Genomic DNA, 19,202 nt, shown 5'->3' with positions numbered 1-19,202 from the left:
CATATTGGTCAGGCTGGTCTCAAACTCCTGACCTCAAGTGATCTGTCCACCTCGGCCTCCCAAAGTGCTGGGATTACAGACGTGAGCCACCATGCTCGGCCAGTGTCTCTGCTTTATGGATGAGAAGATGGAGGCTTAGAGTTGGTAAATCTGTGGTACCTCTGGGTTCCGTAGTTTGACCCTCTGCATCAATAGTCCATTGCTTTATTGTTTTTTAATCATTTACACATCTAGGCATGAGTAAGGGTGAGTGAGCTAGGTTGGCTGGGGAGGAGCTAAATGCAAATAGGAAGTTATCCAGAAGCAAAACTGCCACATTGAGGTGATGCGTGATGCAGACTGCATGTGTGACTGCGCCTGACACTGTTCTGCTTCAGTGAACAAGTGTATTTTAGCATTAAACTGGTTGAAATAAAGGTAAAGATCATTGAAAATATATTTTTTAAATAAATATTTTAGACCATATTCCATGAGAAATCCAGAATTGGATGCCAAAAAAACAGTCTCTAATTATACATGACCTCCTTCCAGGGACTCTTTATACCAAGGTTGTTCTACATCATTTCAGACTCTTGCCTCTTTATGTTTAAAGCAAGATATATAAATCTGCAGCTAATTCATAAGGTAACAACATTCTTTTGGACAGGACATAGCCTTTGACAATATTTTAAGAACACAAATGACAGCTTGAGTATGTGGGACCTATTAAAATGTATAGCTTTGACTTTTCTGTCTTCCAGAGCTGAAAAGGGTGTTATGATATTAATTAAATGAGTCATATTCTTCTCTTTTTTAATTAGATTCTCTCTAGGAATGTATGGAATGTATGATTCTAGGAATCACCATAGAAATGTATTGAGTGTGTCATCCAGTAAAAGTCTAAAATTTTACTTTATGTTTTTAATTTTGCTCTACTGTTATTTTCTGCGGTTTTGGCTATGACAATGCTTTGTCACTTGGAATAGTTTAAGTTTTGCTTACTAATGGCTTGATGTACACTGAAAATAGCAGTGTTTCCCAGTTTGACTTTTCAGAATGAGCTATAGCAGGGGGAAGTGGTTACTTGTTGAATTGGATCTGGAGCCTTCCTCTGATACATTTTTCTAAGTGTTTCTTAGACTGCTTAAGAATTTTCCTTTGCTTGGTGAAACCATTTGACCTTACTTTTTCCCTTAGGAAAACTATGTTTCTCTCCCAAAAATTAGGTTTTATTGTAGGTACTTTTTGTTTGTTATCCACATTAGCCAAATAAATAACTCCTCCCACCCAAAGAATGGCAGATTGGTGTGACATGGTTATGCAGTAAACTGAACAGTAAATTATTTTGTCTAATTCTTTGCTGTATTACCTTCTCTATCTTTGTTTTTATTCCTTTAAGAGGTAACTAGAGAGCCAGTAGATACTACATACAATATTTCCTCTACTTTGAATTTTAAAGATTGTGTATTATATTGCAGTTCCTGAAATAATTTCATATTAACTGAAAATAGCATTGGACAATACTTTCCTATGGCTGAATTTTTTTTTTTTTTTATGTTTTCAACCTTGTGGTGTCTTCCCACAATTAGGAAAGTATTCCGAATGAATACAGCTGAAAGTGCTGTGGTTTCCTCCCTGTTCTTCAGCCTTGCCCTCCTCTGTTTCAGGATCTGTGTTTTCTAACCTAGCTGCCCCAAGACTCTCTCTTGGGTTCATTCTCCTAAAAAGCCTCTTCCTACCCTTTTTCTACAGAGTTCTATGTGTTAAATCTTCATTTGTATGGTTGCATAATTTTTGATCCACTCAGTCGTCAGCCTGGTGGTTTGGTTGGTTGGTTGGTTTTGTTGGTTTTTTTGGGTTTTTTTATTTTGTTTTGTTTTTATCATCCAGAAATGCTTTGGAGTCTCCATCTCGTTTCCTTAAGTCATGCTGTTTTCATTATGACTAGCTGAGACTTTTTTTCCCCCACTAATACTTATAGCAAGGATTAAATGGTTAAGGAAGGAATGATTTTTAAACTCAACAGTCAACAATTTGGAGTTTCCTTATTTGTAGAGAAATCAGAATATGTGGTTAATTCATTCAAACATATTCCTGCTAGAATAAATCCATTAAGTTGTAGATTTTTTTTTTATTCCAATGTGCTTGGTGTGTCCTTAATAGTCGTTTGCTTCCCAGTGAATTGTTTTTCTTTCCAGAACCTATGTCAGAGGAAATTTACTGGAAGTCACCAAAAGTGATTATGTAAAGAATACTGTCATACAAAGTCTCTAAAAGTGAACATTGAAAAATCAGTCTGTATAAAACACTGATTTAGGTTTTAGGGGCTTTCAAGGAAGTAAACCTAGCCCTTACTCTCCAGAACTTTAAAATCTCCAAAGCTGGCCGGGTGTGGTAGCTCACACCTGTAATCCCAGCACTTTGGGAGGCCAAGGCAGGAGGATGGCATGAGTCCAGGAATTTGAGACCAGCCTGGACAACATGGCAAAAAATGTTAAACATGTGGCATTGAGGCCGGGCGTGGTGGCTCACACCTGTATTCCCAGTACTTTTGGAGGCCGAGACAGGTGGATCATTTGAGGTCAGGAGTTTGAGACCAGCCCAGCCAACATGGTGAAACCCAATCTCTACTAAAAATACAAAAATTAGCTGGGTGGTAGTGGCACAGGCCTGTAATCCCAGCTACTCGGGAGGCTGAGGCAGGAGAATCGCTTGAGCCTGGGAGGCAGAGGTTGCAGTGAGCCAAGATTGTACCACTGCATTCCAGTCTGGGCAACAGAGTGAGACCCTGTCTCAAAAAAAAAAAGTGGCCTTGAAATCTTTATCCAGGTAAAAGGCAATAGTAGGCAGAATGAGATAACCACAATAATAATGAAAAATGTTCTAATTTGAAAGTCAGGCACAAGTGCAGTTTGAAACCTGATTGTTACTGAATGAATTTAGTCTATCCTAAAAGCTATTTCTCATGTCTACCTGTGTTGTCAGAAGAAACAATAGCATTCTAGCATCCTGATATCATTCTAGCATTGGGATGAAATGTTGCCATCCTAGGAGAAGACATGGGTTCTTAGAGATAAATGATTTAGCCTTCAGCCAGCTTTAGCAGTGTTTGGGAGCAGTGTACAGACATGCACCATTTCCCACCTTCCTCTGTGAAATGCTGCAGTATTACATGGTGCTTTGAAAACGTGCCCCACTGGAGTGCTTTGGGAAAAAATTGCCTGTTTCAAAGTTTGATTGATTATAGTCACGTAAAGCAACTGATTGCCTCTATCATTTATTTTAAGAAACTTTCCTAACAAAATAGCCCTCCATTTGCCTCTGTAGTGAACTCTGTGGAAAAGGACATTAAATGACTGTGCATTAAAAGTTAAATCTGTTCTCACTGCCTGCCCGTTTGTGTTTCAGGCATCCTGACAAAAACAAAGATCCTGGAGCAGAAGACAAGTTCATTCAAATCAGTAAGGCTTATGAGGTATCGTGTCCAGCTTTGTGATGCATCCATTAGCTCTTATAAAATATGACTTAGGAGGTGATGAGTTTTGTAAAGTTCTCAGAAAGGTCATGTTCCCCATGCCCTTGACGCAGTTTCTAGATTATAATAGAGAGAACAAACTGGATGCAGTGGCTCACGCCTGTAATCCCCACACTTTGGGAGGCCGAGGTGGGTGGATCACGAGGTCAGGAGTTCGAGACCAGCCTGACCAACATGCTGAAACCCTGTCTTTACTAAAAATACAAAAAAAATTAGCCGGGCGTGGTGGCATGTGCCTGTAATCCCAGCTACTCAGGAGGCTGAGGCAGGAGAATCGCTTGAACCCGGGGGGCGGAGGTTGCAGTGAGCAGAGATCGAGGCACTGTACTCCAGCCTGGGTAACAGAGGGAGACTGCGTCTCGAAAAATAAAATAAAATAAAAAATAATAGAACATATTTGGCCACATCCAGTATATCGAAACAAGAGCCTGAACAGCTCTTGGAAAAACTGGCCTATTTTAAAGGCTTTAACTAGAATTGTAGAAGTACCCTGAGTATGTCTGTATGTGTCTCTATTGCCTTCTTAGAAATTTGCATTAAAGAATCACATACCAAATCGCCTATATTTATTAAAGTGGCGCAAGGTAACAAATACATTTAAACACAAGATTTTCAATAATTTTCCAATATGTCAGCTTAAGTAGATTGGTCTGGAATATGCATCAAAGAGAATTCAGTGGCTTTTTGATTTGTGTAGGGAATGCCCTTCAGCAGACAGTGCTTAGCTCATAGAATAACACATCATCATTCTAAAACAGATTCCTGAATTTTAGACTTCAAAGTTATTTTGTGAAACAAAGTCGACTAACAGACAAGGCACTAGACTATAGCTATTTGGTGTTCATAGCTTTTCTTATCTTGGTTTGAATTAGTCCAACTCACCAGATATGACCAGGTCAATTTTCTTGTTATTGAGCCCTGGTGATCAACATTATGTTACGTTGTATTTGTTTTGCTGAAGTGTTTAATGTTATGGTAGTTTGAAATCTTTAATGCCAAGATGAGCATGAGTACCTAAACTGAAATATTTTGGTCTTGACTGTTCTTTAATGTTTCTCTAGTGAAAGAAGAGTTTCTCATTCTTTTGAATGACTACATTTAGAATATCTAATCGGCTGGACCTGATGGCTGCTCACGCCCTGTAATCCCAGCACTTGGGGAGGCTGAGGCATGCAGATCGCTTAAACTCAGGAATTCAGGACCAGCCTAGACAACATGGTGAAAAATACAAAAATTAGCCAGGCGCATGGTGGCATGTGCTGATGGTCCTAGCTACTCAGGAGGCTGAGATGGAAGGTTGACCCTGAGAGATGGAGGCTGTAGTGAGCTGTGATCATGCCACTTCACTCCAGCCTGGGTGACAGAGTGAGACCCTATCTCAAAAAGAAAAAGAATATCTAATTATGTCATAATCTTTTTTCTTTTTTCTTAAGAGACAGTCTGTCTCTGTCACCCAGGCTGGAGTACAGTGATGCGATCACAGCTCACTGCAGCCTTGAACTCCTGGGCTCAAGCAATCTCCCACCCACCTCACCATCCCAAGTAGCTAGGACTATAGGCACGCACCACCATGCCTGGCTGATTTTTTTTTTTCTTTTTGTAGCAAAGTCTTGCTATGTGGTCCAGGCTGGTCTTGAACTCCTGGCTTCAAGGGATCCTCCAAACCTTGGCCTCACACAATTGTGTCATAATTTTTGCATTTATTTTATTTTATTTTATTTTATTTTGTTTTTTTTTTGAGACAGAGTTTCGCTCTTGTTGTCTAGGCTGGAGTGCAGTGGCACCATCTTGGCTCACCTCAACCTCCGCCTCCTGGGTTCAAGCAATTCTCCTACCTCAGCCTCCCAAGTAGCTGGGATTACAGGCATGCACCACCACTCCCGGCTGATTTTTTGTATTTTTAGTAGAGACGGGGTTTCTCCATGTTGGTCAGGCTGATCTCGAACTCCCGACCTCAAGTGATCCACCTGCCTCAGCCTCCCAAAGTGCTGGGATTACAGGTGTGAGCCACCGTGCCTGGCCGCATTTATTTTCTTCCTATGTCTTTCAAGCTGCTTACAAAAAAGTCTTTTGGATGAACCTTTTGTTGTTGTTTAGATTTTTTTTCCCTTCCTTTATAGATTCTTTCAAATGAAGAAAAGAGATCAAATTATGATCAATATGGAGACGCTGGAGAGAACCAGGGCTACCAGAAGCAGCAACAGCAGCGAGAGTATCGCTTCCGCCATTTCCATGAAAATTTTTATTTTGATGAATCCTTTTTTCACTTCCCTTTTAATTCTGAACGGCGGGACTCAATTGACGAAAAGTATTTATTGCACTTTTCACATTATGTGAATGAAGTGGTTCCAGATAGCTTCAAGAAACCCTACCTCATCAAGATCACCTCTGATTGGTGCTTTAGCTGCATTCATATCGAGCCTGTGTGGAAAGAAGTCGTTCAAGAACTGGAAGAATTGGGTAAGATAATTTTATTCATTGAAAGATATTTATATCGATGACTTTTTTTTTTCAAGATGGAGTCTCGTTCTGTTGCCCAGGCTGGAGTACAGTGGTGTGATCTCAGCTCACTGCAACCTCCACCTCCAGGGTTCAAGTGATTCTTCTGCCTCAACTTCCCGAGTAGTTGGGATTACAGGCACCCACCATCACGCCCAGCTAATTTTTGTATTTTTAGTAGAGACAGGGTTTCGCCACGTTGGCCAGGCCGGCTTTGAACTCCTGACCTCAAGTGATCTGCCTGCCTCAGCCTCCCAAAGTGCTGGGATGACAGGCGGGAGCCACCATGCCTGGCCCCAAAGCAAATTTTTTAAATTGCCTATTCTATAAACCCTTTTTGAAAATCTTTCTTAAATGTATTAGTCTGCTTTCTTCAGCTCTGTGACTCTGAAGCACCAATTTTTTTACTTATTGTGAGCTGAGCCTTGAAGGAGGTTGGAAGTCAGCTAAGGAATCTTTAGTCACACACTGGTAAAAACTAGTGTGTAAAAGCATCCAATGTTTAAAGAGAAGTGTGCTGTGGAAGAGGGCCCAGAATTAGCACCATCCCTGACCTTGAGCTCACCATTTGGTTGAAGAGGAAATATATACACAGAGAATTAACACCGACCTCACATTCGCAAGCACAGAATAATGTTTTGCTGAAGGAGTAGACAAAGATGACAAGAAATTCCTTCTATATTTTCTAACTCCTTGCCTATGAAACAGATACCTTTATTTGAAACTTTTTTCTCAGTCAACTTACATGTTCCAATTACTGTCTTAGACACTAAAGGATATATAATAATAATAATTTTTATTGAACATTTCAGTTCCCTTGCATTGTGGTAAATGCTTTCTGTGCATTATTTTTGTCCCCAAAGCAACTCAATGAAGGAGAGACTATTATTATCCCTATTTTACAGGTGAGGGAACTAAGGCATTGAAGGTTAAGGAACTAATTCATTATTACACTACCCATAAGCATCAGTATTAGGTTGGACCCAGGAGTCTGACCGTCTTAAACACTGCACTGTACTGCTTCAGAAATAAGTAAATCATGGTCCTTGTGCCCAGGAAACTCAAATAAGAAACATACCTCAATCATCTCAGCACCTTTAGTGCTTGCTGGAAGGTGCAGGCAGAGCTACCAGCGTGGCCCGGAGGTTGAGCATCTTGAAATCAAGTATCATTTTAGGGAAACTGGATTTGGATGATCAGTTAGTGATTACCTGGGTTTGGCAATTTATTCACCGTGACTTCCTGTTTAAAAAGAGAGACTGCTGGGCACGGTGGCTCATGCCTGTAATCCCAACACTTTGGGAGGCCGAGGCAGGTAGATCACGAGGTCAGGAGTTCGAGATTAGCCTGGCCAACATGGTGAAACCCCATCTCTACTAAAAATACAAAAATCAGCCAGGAGTGGTGGCGGGTGCCTGTAGCCCCAGCTACTGCGGAGGCTGAGGCAGGAGAATTGCTTGAACCCAGGAGGCAGAGGTTGCAGTGAGCCGAGATCATGCCACTGCACTCCAGCCTGGGTGACAGAGTGAGACTCTGTCTCAAGAAAAAAAATAAAAAGAAAAAAAAAGAAAGACTAATTCCTGTCCAGGCGCAGTAGCTCATGCCTGTAATCCCAGCACTTTGGGAGGCCAAGGCAGACAGATCACCTGAGGTCAGTAGTTCGAGACCAGCCTGGCCAAAATGCTGAAACTCTGTCTCTAGTAAAAATACGGAATTAGCCGGATGTGGTGGCACGTGCCTATAATCCCAGCTACTCGGGAGGCTGAGGCAGGAGAATCACTTGAACCCTGGAGTTGGAGGTTGCAGTGAGCCGAGATCACACCATTGCATTCCAGCCTGGGCAGTGAGCGAAACTCTGTCTCAAAAAAACAAAAAGAAAAGACTAATTCCTGTCTTTCAAGGATTTCTAAGTATATAAGAGTCTCATACTGTCTAGAAAAAAGGTCATCCTAAATACTGGCGAAAATATGCATTTTTCCGCTTTAGTTCTGTGTTCTTGATTTTGTTTCATTTCACGTTATTTTGCATCTTGTAGTTAGTGTACCAGCAGGTTTGTATTTAGCCACATATGAGTGGCATGTTCTTCCAGTTGGCTCTGTGCCATCCCCTAAGGCCTATTCAAAGGTGGAGAGAAAATAAATGTGTATGTGCAGCTGAGGAGGGAAAAGAACTTCCCTAAAGGATGTGATATGTGTTTAGGATTGCTTAGTGAGAGCTGTTTGGCATCTCAAATTATGGGTATGACAGATGTTTACTAGTGCATGGAAGACCCTCTCATAGCCTCAGTATAGTATTTTTAATTCCCCAGGGTATGCAAATTAGCCAGAAGCATCAATTTATATAAACATCAAATAATGTTTCTGAAATAAGTCACATATGCTTTGCTTTTTTGTTTTGTTTTGTTCTTTTCAGACAGAGTCTCGCTCTGTTGCCCAGGCTGGAGTGCAGTGGCGCGATCTCTGCTCACTGCAAGCTCTGCCTCCCAGGTTCACACCATTCTCCTGCCTCAGCCTCCCTAGTATCTGGGACTACAGGCACCCGCCACCACGCCCGGCTAATTTTTTTGTATTTTTAGTAGAGACAGGGTTTCACCGTGTTAACCAGGATGGTCTTGATCTCCTAACCTCATGATCTGCCCACGTTGGCCTCCCAAAGTGCTGGGATCACAGGTGTGAGCCACTGCGCCTGGCTTTTTTTTTTTTTCTTAAGAGACGTCATTCTGTTGCCCAGGCCAGGGTGTAATGGCACAATCATGGCTCACTGCAACCTCAACCTCGTGGGCTTAAGCAGTCCTGCTGCCTCAGCCTCCCAAGTAGCTGAGATTAGAGGTGCATGCCATTGTACCTGTCTTTAAATATCTTTTCAGGAAGAAAAATATCACAAATTGGCCAGGCATGGTGGCTCACGCCTGTAATCACAGCACTTCGATAGGCTGAGGTGTGCAGATCACTTGAGGTCAGGAGTTCGAGACCAGCCTGGTCAACATGGTGAAATCCCGTCTGTGCTGAAAATACAAAAATTAGCCAGGTGTGGTGGCGCATGCCTGTAATCTCAGCTACTCGGGAGGCTGAGGCAGGAGAATTGCTTGAACCCAGGAGGTGAAGGTTGCAGTGAGCCAAGATTGAGTCACTGCACTCCAGCCTAGGCAACAGAGCAAAACTCTGTCTCAAAAATAAAATAAAATAAAATCAAGGGCATGTTGGCTCACGCCTGTAATCCCAGCACTTTGGGAGGCCAAGGCAGGTGGATCACCTGAGGTCAGAAGTTCAAGACCAGCCTGACCAATGTGGTGAAACCCTGTCTCTACTAAAAATGCAAAAATTAACTGGGCATGGAGGTAGAGGTTGCAGTGAGCCGAGATTGTGCCACTGCAGTCTGGCCTGGGCGACAGAATGAGACTCCGTCTCAAAAAAAAAAAAGAAAAGAAAAAACCCCCACAAATTTAAAACACCAAATATTTATCGTTCTTTATTCTATTCCTCCAACCACAGCCTCCCAAGTAGCTAGGACTAGAGGCACACACTGCCATGCCCAGCTAACTTTTTTTTAGACTCATCACGTTAATCATCACAGATCCCAGAGCCAGACTTTCTGGGTTCACATCCCATCACCGTCACTTGCCAGCTCTGTCACCCTGGGACTTCACCTCTCCATGTCTCAGTTTTCTTATAGGTAAAATAGAGATGGTGAAGATTGGTCTTAAACTCCAGGAGATAGGAAAGAGATGGTGAAGGCTGGTCTTAAACTCCTAGTCACAAGCGATCCTCCCGCCTCAGCCTCCCAAAGCACTGGTATTACAGGCATGAACCACCATGCCCAGCCAACTTTTCAGTTTCTAATTCAGGTTTCTGTCCGTGCTCGGTCTGGTAGAAGGTATACTGAATGGCACTGTTACTAGAAAGGCATATTTCCCAGGATCAGTTCATAAATTGGCATTCAATCTATATAGCAATCCCTGGTAAGGTCATTTAGGGTGAGTCAGTCTCTGAGAAATTGATCCCTCTAATGTTCAGAACCTGGGGCAGAAGTGGTCATTGGAGGCAGTAAGAAGTCCAGGCTTTGTGGTCAGCTGGAACTAGATTCAGATCCTGGTTCCACTGCACACAAACCATGATGCCTCACCCTCCCCCAGCTTCAGTTTCCTCAGCCATAAAGATAGCAATACTTACCTTGCAGAGTGATTGTAAGTATGAAAAGTATAATGTATATAAAGCTCTAGGCGTGATAAAGAAGGCACTCAAGAAGTGATAATCCCTCCCTTGGGCCTTTGTCTTGTAGCCACTTGACCTCCCTAGGTGATGTCTCTTCTGTCTTTACGAATGACCAAATCTCCCAATGTATGTGCCTGCTTTATTCTTTTTCTTTCTTCTGCTCATGTAATTCTCTGTGCGCTTCCATTTATTGACATTGTTCCATAGTTATTTTTAATGACTGCAGTGTGATATAGTATACTGTACTTGGCTCTAGAGAAGAGCCAAGAATCCAATTTGGATTCTTGTTCTGCAATTTTGTCAGCTCTGCAACCTGGGAAAAGTCACTTTACCTCTCTGAACCTCTCTCTGTATCTGTAAAATGAGGGAAGCGAACTATTCAATTCCTAAGGCTCCTCATTTCCTGCCCTTGAGAGACTGCAACAGTCACAGTCAGGTAGCCTACAGAGAGCTTGGTTTAGTCTGCTCAGCAGTTTTAAAACATTAAGTTTGGGATCCCCGCCATTTACTCAGCAATTTCATTTTAGGAATTTACTAATTAGAAAATAAGCACACAGGAGCACAAAGATGTATGTACAAAGATGTACAAGGATGCCCGTCAGCATTCCTTATAATGTTAAGAATTAGGCTAAAAGCAACTTTTAATATTGTGCTTTATAATAAGAAATATATGTATATTTTGGTGTTTGTTCCCAGTTCCTGGCACAGATCTCCTAAAACCCTTGAGATTGCCTCATCAATAGGGGTGCTAAGATAATCTTTTGCTCTCGTATTTGATCTTTTACTCTGATTCCTGACACGCAGCTCCTAATCCTTGGAATTTCCTGCAGGATGGGAGCATCTTTTGTTCTACTGAGGCAACTCTTAGTGGGCCCCTGTGTGGGAGCTGGTCACCAGAAAAACCAAACCATGATTAGAAGTTTGAAAGTTTCACCCTCATCCACCAGAAAGAGGAGAGAGGCTGGAGATTGAGTTAATAATTGATCACGCCTGCATGATGAAGCCTTCATAAAAATCCCTGAACTCTGGCTCGGTTTCCTGGGGGGTGGGCTCAGTCTACACCACCTCCCCTCAGCCGAGCCTACAGTAGAGGGCCCAGGCATCCTCCCCTATGGGAGAGGCGTTTGAGTAAGGAGCCTCGCCTGGGGTGTCCTAGCCTCACATTTACTGGCAAAAAAATGAACATATATATATATTTAATCCCTGAACTACTGGGTTTGAGAGTTCCCAGGTGGCTGAACAGATGGAGGTGCCTGGAGGGTGGCGAGTCCTGGGAGGGCAGGATGCTCCCACCCTTCCATATACCTTACCATGTACCTCTCTTCCTTCTGGCTGATCATCTGTCTCCTTTGTAATATCCCTTATACCTAATGAGTAACCATAAGGAATGTTCCCCTGAGTTCTGTGAGCAGCTCGAGCAAGTTAGTTGAACCCAAGGAGGGTCATGGGACCCTTTGATTTATAGCCAGTTGGTTAGAAGTACAGGACACAACCTGGGACTTATGGCGTCTGAAGTGGGAGCAATCTTACGGGACTGAACCCTTCACCTGCGGGACCTGATGCTTCCTCTGGGTAGATAGTGTCAGAACTGAGTTGATACCCAATTGGTGTCTGCTGGAGGATTTATGGGGAACCCCCACCCCCACAGCATGTGGTGTCAGAAGGGAAGCATTGAGTTGGGCATAGTGGCACGTGCCTGGAATCCCAGCTACTCAGGTGGCTGAAGCAGGAAGATCGCTTGAGCCCAGGAGTTTGAGACCAGCTTGGGCAACATAGTGAGACCCCATCTCTTAAACAGTGAGTGTCAGGGAAAGCATTGTGTTGAGTGTGAGTAGGAAAAACAGTTTGGTTTTTACTCTCTCGCAACTTCAATGTGCAACAATAAATGAATTAAATAGATTGATGGCCCAGTTTCAGTGAGCTCCTACTATGTGCCAGGCTCTGGTCTGGTGTTGGGGATACATCAGTGGACTACAAAGGGATCTCTACCTTCATGAGGCTTACATTCTAGAAGGGGAGACAGACAATAAACAATTGACAGAAGGAAAGTGGGTGGTACCTTAGAAGATGGTAAACACTGCGGAAAAAGTTAAAGTGAGCAGGTTGTGTGTGGACCCTGAGTGTGGGGAGTACCGTTTTAAATATGGTGCCACGGTAGGCCGCATTCAGGACTTGAAGTTGGTAAAGAAGTCAGCCACACAGAAGTCAGGGAGATGCACACTTCAGGCTGAAGGAACAGCCAGCGCCAAGGCCCTGAGGCAGGAGCATCCACTGTCTTCACAGCACAGCAAGGACGCTGGGGACTGGGGAAGGCTGATGGAGGAGTGGAAGAAGAGGGCATGGGGAACCAGGGGCCAAACACAAAGGGTCTTGTTGGCCTCTGTGAGGATTGTGCATTTTATTCCAACTGAAATGGGTCTTTGCAGGGTTTGGGCAGAGGAGTGATGTGATCCTTTTTTATGTTTTAGAAGGAGCAGCCTGGCTGCTATGTTAAGAACAGACTGTCAGGAGACAGGGAGAAATAGGGGGAGAGCATTTAGGATATTATTGCAGCAACATAGGCAGGAGAGATAATGATGACTCAGAGCAGGGCATATAATGAAAGTGATGAAAAACAGTTGAATTCCAGACATTTTCTAAAGAGAAAACCAACAAGACTTGCCGTCAGATTGGATATGGGGTGCAACAGATAAGAGAAGCCAAAGATGACTCTTACGGTTTTTGCCTTGAGTAACTGGAAGGATGGAGCTGTCATCAACTGAAATGGCAAAGGCGTGGGTAGGACAGGTCTGTGGGAGGAGATTAGAGGTTTGTTTTTGGAAATGTTAAGCTTGAGAAGTCTAGTAGACATCCAAAAGAAGATGTACATTTATTGGCCTTTAATATTGAATGTGTCTCCAGTGTTAGCAGAGTAACTGGCCCTCCAAATATATGGTTGGATGAAGGAACAAGAAAAGTTGTTCAAGTATTAAGTGAAATAAGTATCAGATGACCCCATTTTGTTTTATGTATATGCGCGCGTGCGCGCACACACACACACACACACACACACACACACACACGTAGCTCTTCTTAGATATTGCCAGATTGCTCTGCAGAAAAACTGAACCAATCTAGAATTCCAGCAGTGAAAGAATGCTAGACAGTCTGTTAGGAAAGACATCTCCTATGAGGTCGGGATTTCAATTCCACACCAAAAAATTACTTAGCACTTTTTCCAGCTGCCATGGAGACATAAAAAGGCTTCACTTGGATCTTCCTTCTTTTCAGGTGTAGGAATTGGCGTGGTCCATGCTGGGTATGAGAGACGCCTGGCCCATCACCTAGGGGCACACAGCACGCCCTCTATCCTAGGAATCATTAATGGGAAAATCTCCTTCTTCCGCAATGCAGTTGTCCGTGAAAATCTGCGACAATTTGTAGAAAGTCTTCTTCCAGGGAACTTGGTGGAGAAAGTAAGTATCCGTCAAGGAAAACATGGCTGAGAAGTAGTTTAAGAGGTGCCTAGGACTGTTGATGGCACAGAACATTTTCTGTAGTCCTCTCAAACCTGAGTTTCATTGTGAGGAAGGCAAGCCACATATTAATTAATTATTCAAACTAAATCATGTAAGTGAAGTCTGTAGGAGACTAAAAATTGAAACATGAAGTACAGAGACTGAAAGAATTAATTCCTATTAATAACTATCTTGCAGATCTTACACTGTCATAGGAATCTGAGCCTAAAATGACAGTGCCTATTTTCTAAACAAAAAAATTCAATCACATGTTACATAGAATTAGGGATTTCTTTCCAGCTCATAAATTTGTTCATGTGAAGATATTTGTCTTTATTCAAATTTAATTATATTTGGTTATTTGTTTAACGATCGTATCTATGGAAAATGCCAGATTTCATGAAAGCAAATATTATTTTTGAAACTTCAGAAACTTACAGTGACAATAATATGAATGAATTTTACAAAGAAAAGGTTGACATAGAGAAGCCAGATAAAGTTCACATTGGTCTATTATTTCCATATTTAAGCACCTAATGTATTTTTTCAATATCTTAATTTAGGGATCAAAGTAACTAGGAAAAGACTCTCATTTTGCTTTAAATAATTCATTCTCTTAAGAATACAGGGAAAGTGAACATAAAAAATTTTCATCATATTTCTAGTGCTATTCCTAGACTGTCCTGCTGGGATCATTATCTATAGAAGAAATATTTGTTAGAGTTAACTTAAAAGGTCAGAGAGTATTGTAGGCTCCTAAAATGATAGCTTGTCCTGATAGATCTCAAACATTTATATAAAATATCTATTCTGTGCCCGGCATAGATTAATGTAGCCGTTTCAAGCAGCTCCCAAGCAGGTGGTTATTTCCAGTATGCTGGAGCCCATCCTAATGAGTTAGGAAAGGCTTCCTGGCAGAAGTGACCCTTGGACCAGGTTGGGTTGCAGGCAGGCAGAAATCTGGAGACATGAAATAGCCTGCTTTGTAAGAAGTTTTCATTGGTGAGCAACAGAGGAGGGGGTTGGAGAGGTTATTAGGAATCTCCCTGTGAGGGGCCTCAGAGCACCTTCATGCTCCTTTAAGGAACTTGGGCCTTGGCCCGCGTGGAGCCATTGTAGGGGTTTGAGCAGAGGAGTGAAATGATCAAATTTGAGTTTTATATAAATCATTCTAGATGCAGTATAGAAAGATAAACTTTTTTTAACGACTATGAAAAATTTCTAGCTAGATAATTTATTCATGTTTTTAATTTCTCTCAGTAGGAATATTTTAAGATATCAGTGGGGGAAAGTAACAATTCAGATAACAATAAATGAAATTATATAATGTATAGAGGGGGTGGACCACCTTATTTTTATTTAAGCCATTTAAAAGAGCAAGCTGGCCTAGAGTGGCGGCTCACACCTGTAATCTCAGCACTTTAGGAGGCTGAGGTGTGAGGATCGCTTGAGTCCGTAAGTTCAAGAGCAGCCTGGGCAACATACGGAGACCTGATCTCTACAAAAAATGCAAACATTCGCCAGGCATGGTGCCATGTGCCTGTAGCCCCAGCTATTCAGGAGGCTGAGGTGGGAGGATCACTTGATCCTGGGAGGTTTGGGAGGTTGAGGGTGCAATGAGCCATGATCATGCCACTGCACTCTAGCCTGGGCAACAAAGCAAGACCCTGTCTCAGAAAAAAGGGTGAGGGGCAAGCTGGGAGACTGAGGCGTGATAGATAGATGTGAGACTGAGGCATGATAGATAGATGATAGATAGATAGATAGATAGACAGATAGATAGATAGATAGATAGATACTGAAAGGGGCAGTTGTGCATTATTTTCTACTGGCTAGTATATTAAGAAGTATACTCTATAATTAACTAAGAACCAACTCTGGAAGCTCAATTTTTATAATATGGTCAGTAATTGTTTCAGACAGGATTATGATTTCAGTCTGTAAGAGTTCATTGAAAATAGGAAATCAATATCGCCATTCTTTTAATAGCTTTAGCCAAATGAAGACAAAAAGATTTGTTGTCTGCATTTTTATTTTTTGCAATAATTTTTTACACTTATTTGATTTGTTTATTTTCTCCTAATGGAGTATAATATAATTGTTAACAATTAAATATTGAGACTAACATTCTATTTTCAATTTAAGGTTACAGGTAAAAATTATGTCAGATTCCTTTCTGGCTGGCAGCAAGAGAATAAGCCTCATGTCCTTCTGTTTGACCAAACGCCCATTGTGCCACTGTTATACAAGGTACTTTCTATGCTGGGGGGTAATGGTTTCTTTTTCTTTTCTTCTCTCTTTTTTTTTTTTTTTTTTTTTAGCGGAAAGTAATCTCTGAGTTGGAACTTATAGCCTATTTGTCTTTTTTATAAGAAACAGTTTCTTCCATGAGAAATGTTTGAAGACCAGAAATTTTACATAACCAGCATACATTGAGTACCGACTAATGCCAGTTACTGTGTTAGTACTTTCTATGCACATATCATGTAATCCTCAGAAGAACCCAGTGATGGAGATACTATCCCTATTTCTTTTTTTTTTTCTCTTTTTTTTGAGACAGAGTCTCGCTCTGTCGCCCAGGCTGGAGTGCAGTGGCGTGATCTCCTCGGCTCACTGCAGCCTCCACCTCCCAGGTTCAAGTGATTCTTCTGCTTCAGCCTCCCAAGTAGCTGGGACTACAGGTGCGCGCTACCATGCCCGGCTAATTTTTGTATTTTTAGTAGAGAAGGGTTTCACCATGTTGGGCAGGCTGCTCTCGAACTCCTGACCTGACCTTGTCCCGCCCGCCTCAGCCTCCCAAAGTGCTGGGATTACAGGCATGAGCCACTGTGCTGGGGTTTTTTTTGGAGACCAAGTGTCACTCTGTTGCCCATGCTGGAGTGCAGTGGTGTGATCTAGACTCACTGCAACCTCTGTCTACCGGGTTCCAGCAATTCTTTCACCTCTGTCTCCGGAGTAGCTGGGACTACAGGCACACACCACCACACTCAGCTAATTTTTGTGTTTTAGTAGAGGTGGGGTTTCACCATGTTGGCCAGGCTGGTCTTGAACTCCTGACCTCAAGTGATCCGCCCACCTCGGCCTCCCAAAGTGCTGGGATTAAAGGCGTGAGCCACCATGCCCAGCCACTATCCTTGTTTCCATAGACCAAGATACTGAGGCTTAGAGCGATCATATAACCCACTCAAGTTCTCACTACAGCATGGTGAGCGCAATTCCCATTGACTTCAGACCTGCCCTCTGAATGATTCCGCCACTACACTCCCAGCCTACCTACACTCCCCACTACCTCTCGTGTCACTGTGACATGAGATGGAGAGGAAGGTGTGATCAGTGGCATGGTCACTGCCATCTTACCTAATTACAGTACAGGTAATCCCCAAACCCGTGCCTCCTGACCAGTACAGATTTCAAGAAGATGATTATTTTGCTTTAACTACGAAAAAGAAGAGAGTTGTTTGTAGTTACCTTGTTGCTACAGTTTTTGCACATGGAACACCATAGAATGGAAGTATACAAGGATACGGAAGACCCAGTGGAGCTGTATAAGCTGGCATGCGTCTCTGTGCTCAGTGATGTGAAAAAGCCCTACTTGATTTCTCATCTACATCCTTGCTGTAGTTTTATTTTCTTCCTCTCTGTTATGCCTTAACAGTTGACTGCCTTTGCATACAAAGATTATTTATCATTTGGATATGTATATGTGGGTTTGAGAGGGACGGAAGAGATGACGAGGCGATACAACATCAATATCTACGCCCCTACCCTCTTGGTCTTTAAAGAACATATAAACAAGCCTGCCGATGTTATCCAGGTACGTGAGGGTCACCTTGGTTAAGATTTTCTTCACATTTTATCCCAAGATTTTATGTAAATAAACAGCAAAATTGAACAAAGTGGCTGAAGGAAAGGATCTTCCTTCAGATGCACAAAATTTTTTAATGAATTTTTTATCTAACTTGGTACCGTTTGCTTTAAAATTTTTAATTTAAAATGTTTAAAAATTTTAACACCTTTAAAGGGCTCCTGTTGGAAAACCAACAATCTTTTTCCAAAATGAATTTAAAAGTTAAATGTAAAACAGTAATAAAAAGGAATAAGAAGAAGCCACAAACTAACTGAGAGAATGTACAGATGAATATTTATCTGATCTTAAGGTGGGAAAGGGTTAAAAAGCATTGGGGAAAAATCTTGGAAAATCTTAATAACTTGACTCTAAGTTTTATGTTTTTATGTAAATACTTTTAAATGTAAAGTTAAAAAACTGGGGAAATATTTATAACAAATATTAAAATATTGATATTTTTAATTTCTAAAGAGCTTTTAATCTAGAAAATCACAAAATTCTGAGAAGACTAATAACCATTTTTAAAAATTAAATCTCACAAGTAATCAGAGAACATTAACCTTTTTTCATCCATCCAACTGTCAAAGATTTTCTAAGTTAAAATAGTACCGTTGAGGGTGTAGAGAAACGAGTACTGTCTTGCTAGAGGAAGTAGGCTTTCAGAAAAAGAATTTGGTAATATTGTATTAATCGCCTAAATTCATGAGTAAACCTGAGTATTGTGTGTCAAACACTGTTCTGGGTGCGGGGGTACAGCATTGAATAAGATCAGCAGAATTCCCTGTCCTGTGTCCTACTGGGAAAGACAAACCAACAATATAATATAGTCTGTCACCATTTGTTATATAGTGATCAGTGCTGAGGAGAAAGATAGAGCAGGAAAGAGGAATGTGGAGTATTAGGGGAGAAAGGTTGCCGTTTTAAGGCAGAATGGCCTAGAAGGGCCTCATTGAGGGCTTAAACAAAGACCTAAGGGAAGTGAGACCATCTTTCAGGAATCTATACTAAGGGAATAGGAACTCAAACAAAGACTTAACATCTAAAGATGTTAAGCAATTTTCATAATAGTGAAAACTCGGGGGGAAGTGTAAGTATCCAACAATAGGATAACTAGGATTATTATTAGTACAGCCCATTAAGGGAATATTATAGAGCCATTTAAAGTGTCAATTTCAAGAATACTTTGTGATAGGGATAATTTTCATTGCATTATGTTAAAAAGCAACCAGGATGCAAAATTGTTTGTACAATTTAAACACTGATCTCAATTTTATAACATGAATACCTGTGTATGCATAGGAAGAACTGGAAATATTGGTACCAATGTTCTCAAAAGAAGTGAAAAAAAGAAAAAGAAAACAATACTGGAAAGCATTAGTAGTGATCATCTCTCAATGGTAAAATTATATATCATTTTAATCTTTGTGTTTTCCAAAATCCCTATAATGAACATATTTTATTTACAAGGACATTTTGACTGTCCTCCTAAGGAAGGCTAGAAAGAAGTTTTATAAAATTCTTTATTTCATTCATTCAGTAAACATTTCATTGCCTGCCTGCTGTGTAGCAAACACAGAGCCAGCTCTGACATCCAGAGTTAGTCTTTGCCCTCAAGCATCTCAGCCGGGAGGAGA

The 19,202-nt window shown here is 41.5% G+C and overlaps 1 protein-coding gene and 1 non-coding gene across 5 annotated transcripts in view; both read left to right on the top strand.

Moving 5' to 3' along the window:
- Positions 1 to 19,202, top strand: part of DNAJC16 (DnaJ heat shock protein family (Hsp40) member C16) — a 43,978-nt gene that overhangs the window by 4,321 nt on the left and 20,455 nt on the right. For all 4 annotated transcript variants that reach the window (XM_054437334.2, XM_054437336.2, XM_054437335.2 and 1 more), the window contains 5 exons: positions 3,388 to 3,454; positions 5,635 to 5,974; positions 13,495 to 13,679; positions 15,867 to 15,971; positions 17,377 to 17,535. In XM_054437334.2, the coding sequence (XP_054293309.1) occupies positions 3,388 to 3,454; positions 5,635 to 5,974; positions 13,495 to 13,679; positions 15,867 to 15,971; positions 17,377 to 17,535 (856 nt within the window). The remainder of the gene's footprint in view (positions 1 to 3,387; positions 3,455 to 5,634; positions 5,975 to 13,494; positions 13,680 to 15,866; positions 15,972 to 17,376; positions 17,536 to 19,202) is intronic.
- On the top strand, positions 11,251 to 11,390 carry LOC129023974 (small Cajal body-specific RNA 21). The gene has a single exon (XR_008497000.1). It is a non-coding gene; the product is annotated as a small Cajal body-specific RNA 21 (non-coding RNA).

This window comes from Pongo pygmaeus, chromosome 1, assembly GCF_028885625.2.
Source record: "Pongo pygmaeus isolate AG05252 chromosome 1, NHGRI_mPonPyg2-v2.0_pri, whole genome shotgun sequence".
Classification (NCBI taxonomy): domain Eukaryota; kingdom Metazoa; phylum Chordata; class Mammalia; order Primates; family Hominidae; genus Pongo; species Pongo pygmaeus.
Note: the sequence above shows the minus strand (reverse complement) of the source record. Positions and strands in the feature narration are given on the sequence as shown.